The sequence below is a fragment of the Aquarana catesbeiana genome, linkage group LG04 (assembly GCF_042186555.1).
Source record: "Aquarana catesbeiana isolate 2022-GZ linkage group LG04, ASM4218655v1, whole genome shotgun sequence".
Taxonomy (NCBI): Eukaryota; Metazoa; Chordata; class Amphibia; order Anura; family Ranidae; genus Aquarana; species Aquarana catesbeiana.
Window position 1 is genome coordinate 569,725,086 of NC_133327.1, and position 18,770 is coordinate 569,743,855.

At 44.6% G+C, this 18,770-nt stretch overlaps 1 protein-coding gene across 4 annotated transcripts in view; it reads right to left on the reverse strand.

The window, feature by feature from the left end:
* The window catches only part of LOC141140658 (sodium/calcium exchanger 1), a 495,383-nt gene that overhangs the window by 442,889 nt on the left and 33,724 nt on the right, over positions 1-18,770 (reverse strand). For all 4 annotated transcript variants that reach the window (XM_073628057.1, XM_073628056.1, XM_073628054.1 and 1 more), the window contains exon 2: positions 1,451-3,287. In XM_073628057.1, coding sequence (XP_073484158.1) covers positions 1,451-3,252 — 1,802 coding nt within the window. In that variant the 5' untranslated portion in view covers positions 3,253-3,287. The remainder of the gene's footprint in view (positions 1-1,450; positions 3,288-18,770) is intronic.

The following is an 18,770-nucleotide window of genomic DNA, read 5'->3' on the forward strand; positions in this document are numbered from 1 at the left end:
GACAGGAGATTTTTTCTTCTCCTTCCAGCGCACCGCTTCAGTGTGAAAGCCCTCTGGCTTTCGCACTGAACAAACAGCGGAGGCTGTTTAGGGGCGGTTTGCAGGCGCTATTTTTAGCGCAATAATGCCTGCAAACCGCCCCAGTGTGAAAGGGGTCTAAGGCTTCATGTACATCGGCCTACATTTATAGCGGTTGCTGGCAAATGCCAAACGCTGCAAAATCGTGGCACATTTTTGCCACATTTTGCATTTTCCCAGCAGCCGGTCAAAATGTTCCTATCCTGAATGCGGTTCTTCTGCGTTCAGGAGAGGGAGGTTGAAGCTCACCTAAATGCAGCAGCTCCTAAGCTCTACTAAAAGCCTATGTGTACACTGACACTTGCTTTTATGGAGTTGAGTTTAGGAGCTTTAGCAAAAAAAAAAACACCAAAAGCTCCTAAACTCAAGTTTAGGAGCTGCCAGTGTAGGCTAGAATACATGAACCCTTAATGTAGCTCTGGTATTATAAACAGACTACCCATCAACTGTACAATATATGAATTACTAAATAAAAGCTCTTCAGCTATGGTTAAATGCACTCAGAATGGATTCTGAATTCAGATACACCTATCAACTTCTTTAATGGCTCATTCACACCACAGCAATTTAGTATGCCTTGTAGCAAACTGTGCTGCAATTCACTGTTAACATGCAGTACCTTCCCCCCCCCCCCCCAACTCATTTTTTCTTTTGTGTTGCAGCCAGTTGTGATGCATTATAGTGCACTAGAATGCTCTCCACTGCGGGCAAATGCAGCTATTTATTTCCAATGACTGTGTGAACTGAAGCAAAGGACATAAGGCAAAATGCCTTGTTCTTCAATTGCCCAATGCTGCTGGGGTGAACGAACCCTTAACTGACTAAAATTGAGAAATTATAATGAAAGTTAGGGGAGGCATTGGCAACCCTGACTTTGCCTTGTGCGGAGCACAACATTCAGTGCTGAAAGTAAACAGAGCAAAGAAACCTCCGTAGTAAGATCCTGGCATTTCATGAAAAGTTGAAGGTCTGTCAAATGCTAAGTTCTATTGCATGAGACTTCTGGAGATGGTTCCTTCAACTTCAATCTAGAAAAAAGTTCCAGCATAAAATATACAAATGACTTAATTGACTTTTACACAGTATGTCGGATTAAAAAAAAAAAGACTATAAAAGTGACTTCAGTAAACTGTTTTTTTCCCCCTAAAAGAATATTCCAGTGGTTCAATTCAACATATATTTTCACAAAAGAAAATGCAATTAAACGCCATTTGATGAAACTTCATTTTACATTTGAATGTATATTTTAATTTAAAACGTTTCCTCACCTAACCTTTAAAGATTTTCTAGTATTGTAGTTAAACAAACATGGGTGTATTTCACATCATAAGAATTCTAATTCGAACTAATTAAATTTGACTCTTGTACTTACACAATCTCATCATTTTGGAACTCCAGTTGGCCACAGGTATCCTCAAAGTCTTCTCCTCCTCCTCTCGCAGTGCCCTCAATAGTTTTATAAGGTACAATAACAGTTCCTCGAGCTCCAGATGTTCTCAATACTTTCACCTCCATAGTGCCAATGCTTTCACTGATATGACTAACTTGCTCCTCAAATGTAAAGATGCCTGCATGATCATCATCAAATATAGTAACTGTGGCTGTAGAGGGTGATCCAAGACATGCAAGAGATGCCACGTGATTAGATTCAAGATTCACTTCTGTTGTCTCAGAGTTAATGCGCACATTGCTGAGGTGGACCAGGAAGTTTTCATCTTCTTCAAAAATGTCATCATCAATAATGCCAACCCTGACCTCTTTTTGTGTCTCACCAGGTTTGAAAACAACAGTCCCTTCAGTAAACTCATAATCTGAGCCTGCATTGGCAGTCCCATCTTCTGTTCTAAAATCTACAAATACTGTGTTAGTCAAATCACCGCCTCGTCGAACAATGGTAAGAGCTACTGTTCCACAGTTCTCCAAGCACTGGTAAGTGGACTGCTCAAAGTAAATCTTGCTGATAGGATCATTTTCCACAGCTTCATTGTTAACTTCGTGCATGCTGACTGCTTTCCTAGCTTGATCTGCTGCATGTCTTTTTAATATATTGCCAGCACCAGTCATCAAACGGGTGGCCTGGATGCGATAAAATGCTCTGCTTTTTTGCTGTTGACTCAAAACTTGATAGTTAGCCAACTCAATCAACTGTTCCATTTCCTTCTCAGGGTGTTTTTGCTTCAGCTCCTTTAGGATCCTTGCCATATCCCTCCTAGCTTCTTCATCATCTTGGTCCTTCTCATCAACTTCCATAACTAATGAACCATCAAGGAAGTTTTCTGTGTGTGAGTTGAGAACTTTCCCATCCATCTCAATGTCTGCTTTGGATGATGGCCTTTCACCTTCCGTTTCAATGATCATTCCTCTTTGTTTTCCAGCACGATACCTTTTATAGACATACTTGTAAAACAACAACCTTCGGTCTGCAACCCAAGCAAACACTACACAAATTGGAAAAAAGAAAAAAGTGAGCAAACTTTCCCAGACTTCAACAACACCAGGTGAAAAAACAGACAAGATCATATATAGCCAAGTGTAGGCAAAAATGCTCCAAGCTGCAGTGACAAAAAAGACTCTGAGATGTTTTATCTTTCTTATTTCCCCATCAGGAACGACATAAACACAGAGAGCAATGATTATGAACATATTAAATGCAGCGCTGCCTACGATGGTACTTGGGCCAAGATCCCCAGCCTGAAAATTATGTCCACAGACTTCAATCACAGAAAGAAGAATTTCAGGAGCAGAGGAGCCAAGAGCCATAAGGGTCAAGTTAGAAACAGTCTCGTTCCATACCCTCACTGTTGCCTTTGTGGTTTCGCCATTTGGTTTCTTGATGGTTATCTCTTTTTCTTGCGATGTAATGACTTCAATAGAAGACATGAAACGATCAGCAATAATAGATACCCCTAGGAACATGTAGACCATGGCAACAAAGTACACTGTAGCTCTTGCAATTTTATCACCATACGATGGATTCTGTGGTTCCCAAATTGGTAAGATGACTCCTTCCTTGCAAATATAAGAACCTTCACAGTCTCTAGTTTCATTTAATGTCTCCGGAGCCACTGTTGTTTCACTATAAATTGTTCCTGCATGGCACAAAAGAGGCACAAGTGCAAGCAGGTGAAATCTAGCAGGAACGGTAGATACGCTGCTTAATCCTAGCATGGGCATGGCTAAAACAGATGTCCTTCCAAACGTCTATAAATCTGAAATGACAACAACAAAAAAACAAATAGTAAATTAAACTGAGTACTTAGCTAATAAATTTTTTTTTCAGAGAAAATACCAAAAATACATTTTGTGGATCTGTTGCCTTTTATATAAACCACAGCATTTGAGTACCAAGAACAGTGGCAAATTTTAGTTATCCATGCAGCTCTATACGTACCTGTGACAAGACTCTTATTACTAGTAGGCCTCATATTTATGCCTATTTTTGATACTTTTTTTTTTACTAGAGGTGCATTAAGGTGACACTATTATTATAGATTCTATTGCATTCAATCTTTGCTGTTTTGCAGATCTACGCTGACTGCTGTTTTTTTTTTAGCATGCAATAGATCCATGTGTTCCAGGTGCTTAAATTTCCCTGCTGTGATCTGTGCCATCCTACCAATTCACTATTGTGTCCCTGCAGTTCTAAAAAGGACACACTAGTTATGTAACGGCCAGTCAGTGTAAGCACCGTGGGGAGACGCAGGTATCTGACATGCTTAGAAATTTCAGATTCTAAGTATTCTAGTGGTGGGTGTAGCTATACAAGACAGCAAATAATATATTCAACAAGGATGGTGCTAGTAAGTATTATTAATGAGACATGTTCACCTTGCCAATGCCGGGCAAAGACACAATGGGGTTGATTTACTAAAACTAGACAGTGCAAATTCTGGTGCAGCTTGTTCAATAAAGCTTTAATAAAAGAAAAAAAAATCTGGAAGCTGATTGGTTTCTATGCATTTGTCACTTTTGCCCTGCATTGGGGGTTGATTTACTAAAGCTGGAGAGTGCCAAGCCTGGTGCAGCCCCAGGTTCCAGGTTTTTTTTTTTGTCAAAGCTTAATTGATCAAACTAAGACCCCATTCACACAGGGACGACTTGTCAGGCGACCTAGTCGCCTGACAAGTCGCCTCCCGTTCTGTACTATGGAGCCGTTCTAAGGGGAGCGACGCAAGTCGCTCCGACTTAGAAAAAGGTTCCTGTGCGACTTCGGGGGCGACTTGGGGCGACTTGCATAGACTTCTATGCAGAAGTCGTTTTGCAAGTCGCCCGGGCATTCGTTTGCAGGTCGCCTCGCTGAGGCGACCTGCAAGTCGTGTTGCCCCTGTGTGAATGGGGTCTAAAGGTACAAGCTGATTGGCTACTATGCACATCTGCACCAGATTTTACACTGTCCAGTTTTTTTAAATTCCCCCATTGTCTCTTTAATGCACTTTAATGTCTTTAAAATCCTTCTTCATATTCTAAACACACATTTCATTAACAAACACAACAGTTTCATTATCATTTGCCATTCATTAAGGTTTTTGTAATAAAACAATGCGCATAATAGCGATTATAGTGATCAATCAGAAAAATGGAGGGCGATTGCTGGTTGGTTGTTATAGGTTACTGCAGACCGCGTATTACTTTTGGCCTTAATAAATAAACCCCCTTATCTAATTTTGACTATAAACCACAATGTGCCAAAACAAACTAAAGCAATTATATTGTAATTGCTATCCACATTGTTCAGGTTTAAAAATGTATTTGATATTTGTATTTGAAATGGCAAAATAAATTGTATTCACGTAGAGAAATATTTTCACACTGACAACAACAAAGTATTATTGGATTTTCCCATGTGTACATCCAAACATGAAAAAATTGCTTCATTAAACATGCAGGCTAGAGAACCACAACTAAATATTGTGGTTTGAAAACATTACACAGGCAGAAAAATGAATATGTGGTGTTTTCAGTATTAATATTGCAAATCTAGCTATAATATGCCTGTTTATAAAAACAAAAGGAACAAAACACTTAAGGCCCCTTTCACACGATCGGACCGTTCAGGTCCGCCTGTCAGTTTTGACGGCGGACCTGAACGGGCGATCCATGTTAGCCTATGGAGCGTCGGATGTCAGCGGAGACATGTCCGCTGACATCCGACCCCGTCCGATCCGCTAAAAGCAGACGTATGGCTCTACGTCCAGATCCGTCGCTGGCGGATCGGATCGGGTGAGATCTGACGAAAACGGACACGCTGTCCGTTTTCGTCCGATCCCTCCATAGGCGGCAGCGGCGCCTGACAAGCCCCTCCCCGCTCAGTGAGCAGAGAGGGACCTGTCATCCGCCGGCTCAGCGGAGATCAACGGACAGATCTCCCGCTGAGCCGGCGGACAGAGGCGGGCTCCGTAGAAACGGAGCCCGCCTCGTGTGAAAGGGGCCTAAAGCAGAACTCCAGTAAAAAATAATAATAATAGTAAAAAAAAAAAAAAAAAAAATCAAAGATAAAATAACAAAACCAGCCTTTTCTGTGATATTATACTTTAACCCAGGGATTTCTCTGGCAGTACTTTTTACTGTCACTAGAGGTCCTTGGTCAGCATCATACATCCAATTTTCTCTGAGCCCAGTTCATTCTGGGTCAGCCAGGTCAACCTGTGACAGGACAGTGAAAGGACAGGGATGTGCTCATCTCTCTGTCACTCTGCTTTCTCCTCCTATCAGCATGCTTCTTTATCAGCACTGAATGGCTCCTTGTACTGCTTCTTTCTGTCACACTCCAACCCTGCTGTATAAGGACTGCAAGAGGCTACTAGGTCAAATCCAGGTACTTACACTGCTTGCATTAAAACAAAAATATTGATGTATTAATGAATGCATAGCTGCATTAATGCATTGTTAATTTTGTGTAATTCATTTGTGTCTTTTACATTTGCTTAGAGTTCTGCTTTAAAGTATATGTAAACTCTAACCGAATGGCATTTAGTTTGCTAAATTATTGCGTATCTAAAACTGTCATTTTTAAAAATATATATACTTGTGTCCTCTTTTTTTTCTCCATTTTTACGTGTCATTATTGCTGAACTCCTGAAACCTCTTTGCAGCCACTTCCTGTCTACATTCAAGACTGGAGACTGTATGGCATTTTTCAGGGTAGGTTTCCCCATGATGCAAACAGTGGACCATTGTTGCATAATTAATGTGTTTTTCGAAAAGAACAGTCTTTATCAGAAGCCTTGTGGGGTTTCACTTGTGAGGGTGAGATGTGTGTTAGTTACTCCTGAACTCTACACTGTGCATTACATACTACTATAATAAAACAAATTTCTATCAGCGCAAATATTAATAACCTTAATCACTATGTTGCCACTGCGACTTCTTCCCCCTATAGTAGGGGAAGAAGTCGCAGTGGCAACGTCATCCCGCGAGCATCTTGTCGTTTCTATGCATCCTGAGCCCACACTGCTCAAGCGCCGCGTTTGTGGGTAACGTTTTAATGAGGAAATAAACAGTTTTGATATACAGAGAGCACTAGATTTTGCCTTTTCTGTTCCTATATGCACTGGACCCCATTGAGGGAATTTGTACTGGCTGGTATCCATCTAATAAGCCGGAGGCAGCACGGACGGAATAGGAGCTCCATGAGCAGCTGATTTGTTTATATCCCTGAGAGGGAACCTGTTTTTTCTGACCTTCTGGTGAAACAGGGGTCAGAACGTGAGGTGAGCGGCTAGGATATTGGGGTGGAGGACAGCACTTGCATTTTCAACGTTTATGCACTAGTGGTGTGTTGTGCGTTTTTGTGCAGAAGACTCTGAGGTTTATTTTTGTGCATTTGGACTCTTATTTTTATTCAAATCTTTTTTTTTTTTTTTTTTTTTGAGTGTGTGGACTTTATCTTTATTGTTTATTGTTCATAATTCCCATATAGGGAACACGTATATTTCATTATTGTGTATTGTTCACTATTCCCAGGGAACACGAATATTTGATTGTGCACTCAGTATCTTGCCTTATTGCAAGGTAATCATCTATTCTCTTTAAGGATTTATTGGTAGTTATTTAGGAAGCGTAACACTGTTTTGTTATGTACATGACATACTACTGACCCCTGCACTCTGCTTTACTTACTTGTGACCTCTGATCTCTGAGTTACATATTACTGGCCTATGCTTTCTGCATTTTTTACTCCTGACCCCCTGCACAGTGCATTACATTCTTCTCATCCCTGTACTCTGCATTACTTACTCCTGACCTCTGCTCTGCGCATTACATATTACTAATCTTTGACCTCTGTTTTACATACTACCAACATCCAAACTCTGCATCACTTACTTCTGAACTCCTGCATGGTATGTTACATAGTACTTGACCTCTGAACTCTGCATTACGTACTACTTGACCTCTGAACTCTGCATTACATACTACTGACCTCTGGAATCTGAGTTACTACTGACCCCTGAACTCTTCAAACCTTCATTACTGAAGGGTAGTGTCAGGAAAATTGCTGCAAATCTAAAAACAGTGGATGCTTAAGAAGGTGTTACATAAGGGGCCCGGTTAAATCTGGGTCCATGGGACTGGGTTACACCTGTATTCCTAAATGTCATAAAAAACTTATATTATATAGTACTCCTGTGTACTAAATGTAAAATCGAACAGACCTATGCCATATACCAGCCTTTTTCAACCTGGGTTTCTTCTAGGTTCTTTATGGGTGCCTTGGCAAAGTGCCTAAAAATTGCCCTAAATTGGGCAAATTTTGTCAACAAGCCAGGGAATGGATGAAGCCTGCCTTTTTGTTACACAAAGTCATTGTTTTTTTATTGTGCAGCATTCAGGGCCGTCTTTAATATTGATTGGACCCTGGGCAAACATTTTCTTGGGCCCTTCTGAATCCACTTATCAGCTATTTGAGGCAGTGCTGGCTCAAGGGACAGCTGCTTTTGGGCCCCACAACAATGACTGGGCCCGGGGCAGCTGCCCCTTTTGCCCTGTGTTAAAGACAGCCCTGGCAGCATTGCAACCTTGAGCACTGTGCAGGCCAGCTGCTGGCTTCATAACAACCAATGTCATTGGTTGATTAGAAAGACGTCAGATGTCGGCATCCATTTGACCATTCTCTTCCTCTCTCCATCAGCACTGGGGTCATGTTAGCAGAGTGAGGGAGAGAAACCGAGAGAGGGGAGAAACACTGGAATACTATTCAGTACCAGTGTGCAAAGCTCTATTTACTTTGTAAGAAAAAAAAAAAAAGCACACTTTTGGGTGTCCTAGGTGTGCTGCTGCATTATGTAAAACAGGGGTGTCCAACCTTTTGACCTTCATGGGCCACGTTGGAAGAAAAGGAATTGTCTTGGGCCACACATAAAATACACTAACAATAAGGATAGCTGATAAGAAGAAAAAGTCAGGCAGATCACAAGATAACGAACACTAATATACATAACGTACCTATCTGAGTAATAAAAGCTGCCAGTTCCAACTTTTTCTTTATTGAAACGTTCAAATAAAGTCTTGGCTGCATTTGGGTTATAATTAGCCATAAAGCACAACCTAGGTCTTATGCTGATTTCAGCTTTGTAGCACTTCTGCTTGTTCACATACAGAAATCACAGCAGGACAAATGTCCCAGGAAAGTCATGACACAAACAGCAAACTGATTTCTACACAGGCAACATAAGGAGACTCTAAACTATTCTATCCAAGTATGTATTCTTAACTCAGAGTCCCTTCTATTGGTCTCAGCCTTCTTTGAATTCGTTTTTATTGCTCCTGTGTGGGGAGGTGCAGCATGGTGCAGCAGCAGTAATTACACAGACTCTAGCTGCAGAGAACAGAGCTTGCATTAATGCAGAATCCAGTATTTCACAACAAACCTGGCGGGAAGGCACCCGACCAGAAATGCCCACAGCAGGCAAAAGCAATGTGTAGCAGAGAACATCTCAGATAAGCTCACAGCATCTAACCTGAGGGGCAGAATGCGGCCTGGCCAGTCTGGACCCAAGTGGGGAGGTCTCCTGGTAGGATGTCCCTATCATTTCCCTACTCAGGAACCTCCCCCTGCTGCTAATCACTGTCTCTGTCAGACAGGTAACCTGTCCATACACTAACCACACACAATATATGCACCAAACCTGGGAGCCAGGGCATTTAATAGACTCTGCCTGATCCAAGATGGCTGCTAGAGTCACATGGAGCAGCAGCATCCAATCGGATAGCTTCCCCAGTGACCCTGGAAACCATAGAACAATTTTGTACCTCTAGACTTCCTCTCCCCTGCAATGTCGCTGTGGTTGAGCGCCAACTGCAGTGGAGAACATAGACTGCACCTGCCTATAGCTGGGATCTGACTTCCTCTTAGATGGTGGCTACATTCATTCCGAATGGTGCCACTGCCACTGTAGGAACGTAGCCACCCTCTTTTGCTTGGCCCCAAGATGGCCTAGAGACTGTTGACTATGAAAGTGCAGTGCATAGCACAGTGCTCATGACCACAACTAACATGCGCTGCTTGTTTCAAGCAAACAAAAGTAAGGGGGTGAGGAGAGGTTGGAATCTCAAAGAGGATGCTACCAGGAGGCAGAAAAGCACAGAAAATTTCATGAAGAAATAGAATACAGAGCCATGACATAGTGAATACATATGCATTATTTAGGCAGACTAAGGATATAATTTAGTGTCACTTTAAATATATCCTTTTGTATCTAATTCTGGAAGATAAGGACACAATAGAGGTGTGATTAAAGGGCAGAAGGGCATATTGCCTGGAAAAGTTTTTTAATAAAAAAAAAAAAAAACAATAATTTACTTGCCCATTACGTAACCCATAAAATGACATGCAGGCAATTACTTACCAGGGCAAAACCCTCTCCTCCCACTGCTAAGTATAGTCATATCTGCTGATTTATTATGAATTATGGAAATTTTACCTGGTGAACGCCTATCACTATAATGAACTTTTAAACCTGCCACAAGGGGGGGCGTGTCCAAGATGGCGCTGGGAGCAGACGTGTGTTAGCTGAGCTCCCGTCTCCGGCCACTAATCCTACGGCTATCCTAGTGTGAAGGATCGTGAAATTGGACTCTATCGCCCCGGGAGGCTCGGTGGGTGGACTGGGCGATGCCCGCGGGCAGGAAATCGAGCCAGCACAGGTACAATAGCACCCCGGTGAGGACCCGCTCTGTCCCGAGATCCGCAGCACACGTGGCATCCAAGATGGCGTCGCCGACAGCTTCCCCTCCTGATGGAGCTATACAGGCGGGCTCCGCGGCCTTCGATGCCCTAATGCTGGCCATAACCACTTGCCAGGCGACCCTAACCACAAAAATAGACCATGTACAGACGGAGACTGCCCTTATCCGTAGAGACATGGACAAGTTCAGGGACCGGGTAACTGAGGCGGAGAGACGGGTGTCGGATATAGAGGATACGCAACGGGAGCACCATGCAGACATCCAGGCCCTGAAGCTGAAAGTTAAACACCTTGAAAATAGAGCCGAGGACGCAGAGAACCGCAATCGGAGGAGCAACCTGAGAATCCTTGGCCTTCCGGAGGGTGCTGAGGGGGCTGATCCGGTCACATTTATGGAGGGGCTCCTGCCTAAGCTGCTTCCCAAGGCCACCTTCTCCCCCCATTTCTCTATAGAGAGAGCCCACAGGATGCCAGCGACTAGAGGACCTCCGGGTGCGCCACCACGCACTTTCATATTCAAGCTCCTGCACTACAGAGACCGGGACACGATCCTCCGCGCAGCGAGGCTGCAAGGAGAGCTCAGGCTTGGAGATGCAACCCTGCTCATATTCCCGGATTACTCGGTGGAGACTCAGCGCCGCCGTAAATCATTCGATCAAGTCAGAGCCATGCTAAGACAAAAGGGTGTGAAGTACAGCATGCTCTTCCCTGCCAGATTGAGGGTTCAGGATGGAGAGAGAGTTCAATTCTTTACATCGCCCAGAGACGCGGCGGCGTGGGCTGAGACTCTCCGGCCCTAAATCCTGGTACCGATGATCGGCTTATGTGCTGCCCCTCTGACTTAACTCTGGGCTTAACACCTCACATGCGCTAACAGGAATGCAGAACTGACCCCCCCTTTCTGCCGACACTCCTTCATACAAGCACATATGTGCCATGCAGGGCTGGAGATAACTAAACCTTGTGAAGCGGCACCCTCTGATAGGGGGTTTGGACACTTACTCGGAAGATTGCGTGACATGTTACAGAGGGACTCTAGCGCACTCCCCCTTCTGACTCTGCCTGCTCACGGGGGTTTCGGAGGAGGGGGGGTAGGAATACCCCACTTGCTGATGGAGATCCTGGACCCTGTCACATAACTCAGGCCTTGTTTGTCCACATTCTCCCCCCTACTTTGGATGGCTCCTACAACCAGGGGACCGATCTGACCCGGGACTCACCTTCCCTCCACTGGTCATCGCAGCGCCCTTCCGGATTCGGCGTACCTGCATACCCCCTTCTCATACACTGAAGAGACTTATCCTGGTTGCTGCTTCGAGAGGGGTGGAGGGGAGAGGAGACACGTATCCTGTCTTTGGAGTCGTCTGGCCAGAACTTCCTATGTATGTTATCTCCTGTAATAATGGGGGGGCATGGTGATAACCCAGGATTTATTATAATGATGGCAGGGGTAGCCATATGGTAAGCCACTTTGGAAGTCTAAGTAAGCGCCCCCGGGGACCCGGGTGAATCACACTAAATTATCCGTGCCGGTTAACAAGAAGCTAACTTGCTGGTGAAAGGCTGAGCGCCGTTTGCACATTGCCCTCATGTTGGCTCTGAGCCTTCCCCTTCTTTTGTTGGATGGGAATGAGGCCCCTCCTGCTATGTTGGGGGGAGGGGTGGGGTGGGGGGGGGGATGTTTGTTTCAATTGGACTGCAGTTGCAGACCCACTTATGTTATTTACTTTATTTTGTTTTTACGGTTTTTTGTTCATGACAGTACTACCAGCAGACTACCTGCAATCTATCCATGCCGCCTAGGACCCTGGCTTGACCTGCCTGGGCCCGGATCCCTGGTCAAGGAGCTGATCTCTCCCACAGATCCTACCATAATTTTGAAATATATAGATGACCTCCCTTAGACTGCTCTCCTGGAACACTCGGGGTCTAAATTCTCCGGTGAAGCGCTCATTGGTTTTTCAGTTTGTTAAAACTTACCACCCCCACTTGTGCGTGTTCCAGGAGACACATTTGGTGGGAAAGAAGACCTTTAGTCTTAAAAAACCGTGGGTAGGGTATCATTACCACGCGACACACTCTTCTTTTTCAAGAGGAGTAAGCATATTAATCCTTAAGACACTCCCCTTCAAGCTCCTTGACCTGGCTCTGGACCCGGGTGGTAGATACGTAGTGTTACATGCCCTGCTCCACAATGTTCCATGGGTTATTGTAGGCCTATACTTACCACCCCCGGCCTCTCTCCAGATACTGAATCAGGTAACCGCGAAAATAGCGGAATTTTCAACGGAAAATGTAGTTATTTTGGGAGATTTCAATCTAGTACCAGACGCAGGTCTGGATAGACTGACCCCCACTGGTGCGACCTCACAGGGGCTTGCGGAGTGGGCGGCCACTTATGGTATGTTTGATCTGTGGAGATGGAAACACCCTCGGGAGAAGGCACATACCTGTCACTCAGCGTCGCACAGAACCTTCTCGAGAATCGATTTGATTTACGCGGGGGGCTCTGTCCTGCCTAGAGTTCGTGAAATTACAATTCTCCCCCGGGGAATCTCGGACCACGCCCCGCTTCTCCTGGATCTGGATGCCTTGGCGGTCCCATCTGATAGACTCTGGCGCCTGTCGAGGTATTGGATCTCGGATGCGGAGGTAGAGCCGAAGTATAGGCAGGAGTTGGAGACATACTGGATGGAGAATGAGGGCTCTGCTTCGGCGACCTCAGTTTGGGATGCCTTTAAGGCATTTACCAGGGGACAGTTCCAGACCATTATTTCCGGGGTTCGCAGGGACAGGAGGAAGGAGCTCACACGCCTCGAGATGGAGGCAGGTAGACAGGAGGCTCTCTATGTTAGATCCCCGGACCCTCAGACATATGGGAGACTGCAGGAGCTTCTAAGAGAGACCCTCATGGTACGTACTTCATTAACCCAAAAGAAACTATTACACCAAAAGCAGAGGATATTTGAGCAGGGAGAGAGGACGGGTCGCCTCCTGGCGTGGCTGTCTAGAGAACACTCGGGGGGGATGTCGATAGGACAAATCTGTGATGATGGGGGATCTGTGCTCACCTCCCCAGTAGACATTAATAAGGAATTCGCCTCCTACTACCAGAACTTATACCGCTCCAGGACGGACTACGAGCCGGCGGAGCTAACGACCTACCTGAACAATATTGACATACCAACCCTTACCCCTACATATGCTAATAAATTAGACGCTCCCATTAGTGTGGAGGAAATTCTCAAAGCAATTAAAATGATGCAAACGGGCAAAACCCCTGGCCCAGATGGCATCCCAGTCGAACTTTATAAAATGTATGCAGAACAGCTAGCCCCCAAAATTCAATCCCTATTGTCGAAGTCTATGGCTGCAGAATCTATCCCCGACTCGATGTATGAGGCGGTGATTGTGGTCATCCCCAAGGCGGGTAAGGACCCAACCCTATGCTCGTCCTATCGCCCCATCTCTCTACTCAATGTAGACGCCAAGATTCTGTCAAAAATCCTTGCCAATAGACTAAATACGGTAATCACGGCCCTAATTCATCCAGACCAGACAGGCTTTATGCCTGGCAGGGGCACAGACATCAACATTCGAAGACTTCACACGCATATAGCTCTTGCTGGGGGGAGGGGCTCGGGAGTGGTGGCCTCACTCGACGCGGAGAAGGCGTTTGACTCCGTCGAGTGGGGCTACTTATGGGCAGTCCTCGCCAGGTTTGGCTTTGGACCTAAATTTTTGACCTGGCTCCAATTACTCTACGCCAGACCCACGGCTCGCATCCGCACCAATGGTACCCTCTCGGACAAATTCTCACTCGAGAGGGGCACGAGGCAGGGATGCCCACTCTCCCCGGCCCTCTTTGCCATGGCACTTGAGCCGCTAGCTATCCTACTTAGAGCAGACGTAGCGGTCAGGGGGATACAGGTGGGAGCTGTCACCGAGAAAATTTCGTTGTATGCGGATGACTCCCTCCTGTATCTGGCGGATGCCTCGGACTCCCTGCACGCAGCTTTGGCCCTCTTCGATACATTCGGTCGTTTCTCGGGCATCCGCATTAATTGGAACAAATCGATGCTTTTTCCCCTCTGTAGTTCCCTGCCACTTATAAACACAAACACTCCACTGAAGTGGGTGGGAGAGTTCACATACTTGGGAGTACGTGTAGGAGGTGAGTTAAAGGGGTACCTAGACAGGAATGTTTATCCATTATTGCCTCAGCTGCAGCAAAAATGCTCCACCTGGAGGTCTCTTCCCCTGTCCCCGGTCGGTAGGGGGAATTTATTGAAAATGATCTACCTACCGAAATTTTTATATTATTTTAGGCAAACCCCGGTTTTGATACCTAAATCCTTCTTTCGTAGATTGGAGAGCGTGGTGATCTCTTTCATTTGGGCGGGGAAAACCCCAAGGGTAGCTAAGGCTATATTGTACCTTCCCCTGTCTGGTGGTGGACTAGCCTTGCCGAATTTCTTGGTATATTACTGGGCGGCCGTCCTTGTGACGGTGAGGTGGTGGTTCTCGCAGCCTCGTCAAAACCCAGCTGTTACATTGGAGGCGGCGGTTGTGGGCTCCTACGCGGCGCTCTCCAACCTCCCGTATAGAGGAATTAAAGCCACCCCTGCTGTTACAGGCCCTATGAAAACCACCATTCAGGTCTGGAGGTCCTCTAGAGCAGCTTTGTTGCAACCAGCCACTGTCTCCCCACACACCCCACTGTGGGCTAATCCTATGCTCCCACACCTCTTCACTGTCCCGGACCCGGCAATATGGGCTAGGCGAGGCATCACTAAATTAAAACAAGTAATGTCGAGGGGAAGAGTACAGTCGTTTAGAGAGATGCAACAGGCCCATAATCTACCAAACTCCTTCCTTTTCAGATACATGCAGCTGCAACATGCCCTTAGGGCCCAGTTTCCTGATCAGGTGGCGCTCGAACCGGATTCAATCGAGCGTCTCCTGACTTCGGGGACGCTGGAGAAGCCTCTATCCTATCTGTATTTATACTTAACTGTGGCCCACGATGTTAAAACTGACAGAACCAGAGTCCGATGGCAGACGGATATTCCCTCGCTTGGAGAGGAGGAGTGGGAGGAATGCCTCTCCACGTTTATCCCATCCATGATTGCAGCCAGGGATAGATTTATTCAATTAAAGTTTATCCACAGAGCCTATTATACGCCCCACCGACTAGCACAAATTTACCCTGAGAAGAGTCCCACCTGTACTAGATGCGAACTGGAAGTGGGAACATTTTTCCATATGGTCTGGTCCTGTCCCAAGCTGCGCCCGTACTGGGCCGCGGTGGCAGACAGGCTGGGGGTGGTGTGTGGAGCTGAGGTACCGGTGGACCCCTTGGTCCTATTACTCAGTCATTTGGAAAACATAGAGGGAGACCGTTATATTAAACAATGCCTAACATACTCCATATTCTATGCAAGGAGAGAAATACTCCTCAAGTGGAAAGACAAAGAGGCCCCTACTAAAGGTACATGGGAAGCCGCGGTAAATAATGCACTGCCACTATACCGTTTAACCTATGAGAGCAGAAACTGTCCCCAAAAATTTGACAAGGTGTGGTCGAGCTGGATGGATGCTTGTGGTTGACCCCAGATGTTGAGGGGGGACCCCTGGTATCTATATCATCCCCCCCCCCTCCCTCCAGTCTGGGAGATGGTGGGGCAGACTGCTCAATCGCACCCCGATGATGTATTTAAGGGTCTCCTCATACTATCCCATCAAGGAAAAGCTATATGAAGATATCAAACTTTCCAACCTGGGTAGGATTAGGTCCCGGTTAAGACTTTGTTCAAGACTGTGTTCACAACATTACTATATAGAATGGAGAAGTATAAATTTTCTACATGTACTGCTATATGATTGTAGTCTGTTAATTCGCATTGCCTCCTCAAATAATGCTGGCATTGTCTGTACTGTCTTAAGTGTTTAATAAAATAAAAAACTTTACTGTTAAAAAAAAAACCTGCCACAAAGGGCAAACATTTTTATTTTCCCTGCTGTACAGCCAAAGCTTTCATATACACTCTAGAGTAGTTTAAAAATATTATAAATCTTAAGATACCTTTAGTGTGCTTTAAAATACATGCCCATCAGCCAGGCTTCAAGCCAAGTCACTAAAGACATCCAAGGCATATATTTCCTAAATTATAACAAGCTTTCTTTTCTTGAACATCTTTTATTTTATTTTACCATTAAACAAAATCTCATGTGAGGAAGGTCTTTGAATCCAGTTTATATTATATACGTATATGGAGTGTATAAATTTCTACTTAAAGGGGTCGTAAACCCTCGTGTTTTTTTACCTTAATGCATCCTATGCATTAAAGTGAAAAAACACCTGGCAGTGACCGGCCCCCCAGTTTTACTTACCTGAGTCCCGTATTCCTGTCGGTGGAGATGTGCTTTCCATCTCTCCACGGGGTTCCGGCTCTTGATTGGATAAATTGATAGCAGCCATTGGCTCACGCTGCTGTCAATCAAATCCAACGACGCGAGCGCCAGGGGGCGAGGCTGAGTCCAGCATTTGCGTCTATAGACGCAAATGCTGGACTCGGGAGTGCGCCCGCAAGGTAACCCCCAGGAGAGCGCTTCTCTCTGTGCAAAACGAGCTCCGCAGTGGAGGTAAGTATGACATGTTTGTTATTTAAAAAAAAAAAAAAACCCTTAAAATCACTTTAAGTAATTCATTAATTTATCTATTTTTTAAAAGATCCCCACTCCACCATGATGGATGCCTTCACTGGCCGATAGTGAGACTTTCTAGGTAGGAGAGGTGCAGTCACTAAGGAGCTTATATATAGCAGAGAGCAGACATCGCTATCCTCTGTACACCGCAAAGTTACAGCAGACCACGGCCCCTATTTTATGACCTGTTCATATATGTGGAGCCTGCAGTTTTAGTGTGTTAAGGAGTTATCGCTACTAAATGTGATAATGAGTGGTTTGAAAATAGCGCCTAGTGTAATGTTTGAAAACATAGTTGCCCATTTAAGAAAGTGTAAACACTGAACCGTATAAAAAATTGAATGTAAAGGTGTTGGCGCTAAAAACATCAAGGTGAATAATAGAAATTGGGTGTGAACAATATTGAGAAAAAGCGAGTAATGATAAAAGCAAACAAATATATAAAGTCCAAAAGTGACAATCCCAACACCATAAATAAATAAATGTGAATCCTCTGGTTTGGTGTTCCTTCAAAAAGCTTCACCACGAGTGCTCATGAGGTAGATAGCAACTCACCAAAGATGTCTGACAACTTTTTACAGTAGGTCAAAATGCACTTATATTGTGTAAACTGATTGTCAGACGTGGGATTTGAACCCACGCCTCCCTTTGGAGACAAGAACACCCACGCAATGTGGAGAAACAGCTCTTGAGTCTGGCACCTTAGAACACTAGACCATCTGGACAAGACATTCATTATCACATCTTCTTCCCTCCCTCTGGTTCATTCAATCAAAGCACTTGACAAAACTTGAAAAATTTGTGACTTGACATGGGAGAAACTTAAATTGAAAATTAATTTTTAATGTAGGAGCTTCAAGTAAGCTGGTATGAGGACCGGGGTTGCCAAAACCTAGAGTTCTGCTTGTCATTTTACATGCAAATGACTTCCCATACTATGCACAATACAATGCATAGTACAGTTTCTGAGAAACATAATAAGAAGAAGTTGTGAAAAATTGTGCACAGCAACCATAAGGAAATGTGGTTTCCCTGCCACATGATTGTGACCCAGCTGACAAAATAAACAGGTGACTGGCTTACTGGCATTGACTAGAATAGGCCTGCTTGCTATCAAACACACAGACTGAGGCAGGCTTCATAGGATTGTGACTTGTATATGAAAACTGGAGGACAGCAAAGTACCAAATACATCAACCAATCCTTCTGCAGCAGGACAAAACTGGAAAAACAGAGCAGCTAACTGGTTACCAACAATAACACTTCTTTCTCTTTTTATTATTTTATCTGAAGTTGATTGTTTTCCTGTAAACTTCACCAGCTTCAACCTATCCATAAACTCTACAGTTCTTGATCATTCTATTAGCTTTCAATATGACCAATCTACCACCACAAATGAGTTGCCAATTATTTAAATTGTTATAGAAACTGATTGAAGATACCTTCCAAATAACACTACAGTGGGTTTGATTGTTGGTCATTTGACAGTAGCCAAAAATTGAAACTGTGTGTTTGTGTCAGGAACCAGCAGCAGAGATGGTCAGATCTGCATGGCTACACTCAGGAGACTGGGACCAGACTGTGTATGCTTTAAGTGAGATTTATTTACAGTAAAACAAAATCCTTCCAAACACCAGCACAGTAAACATGAAAATAAAAGTGAACCAAAAAAACTGTGACTGAATACCTGACCAATAACTAACAAACATAAACAACTAACTATATTAAATACACACAAAATAGAGAACACCGAAAGGCAGGGGAAAACTGGAGGTTCAGGGAGCAGATGGGGGAACCAAA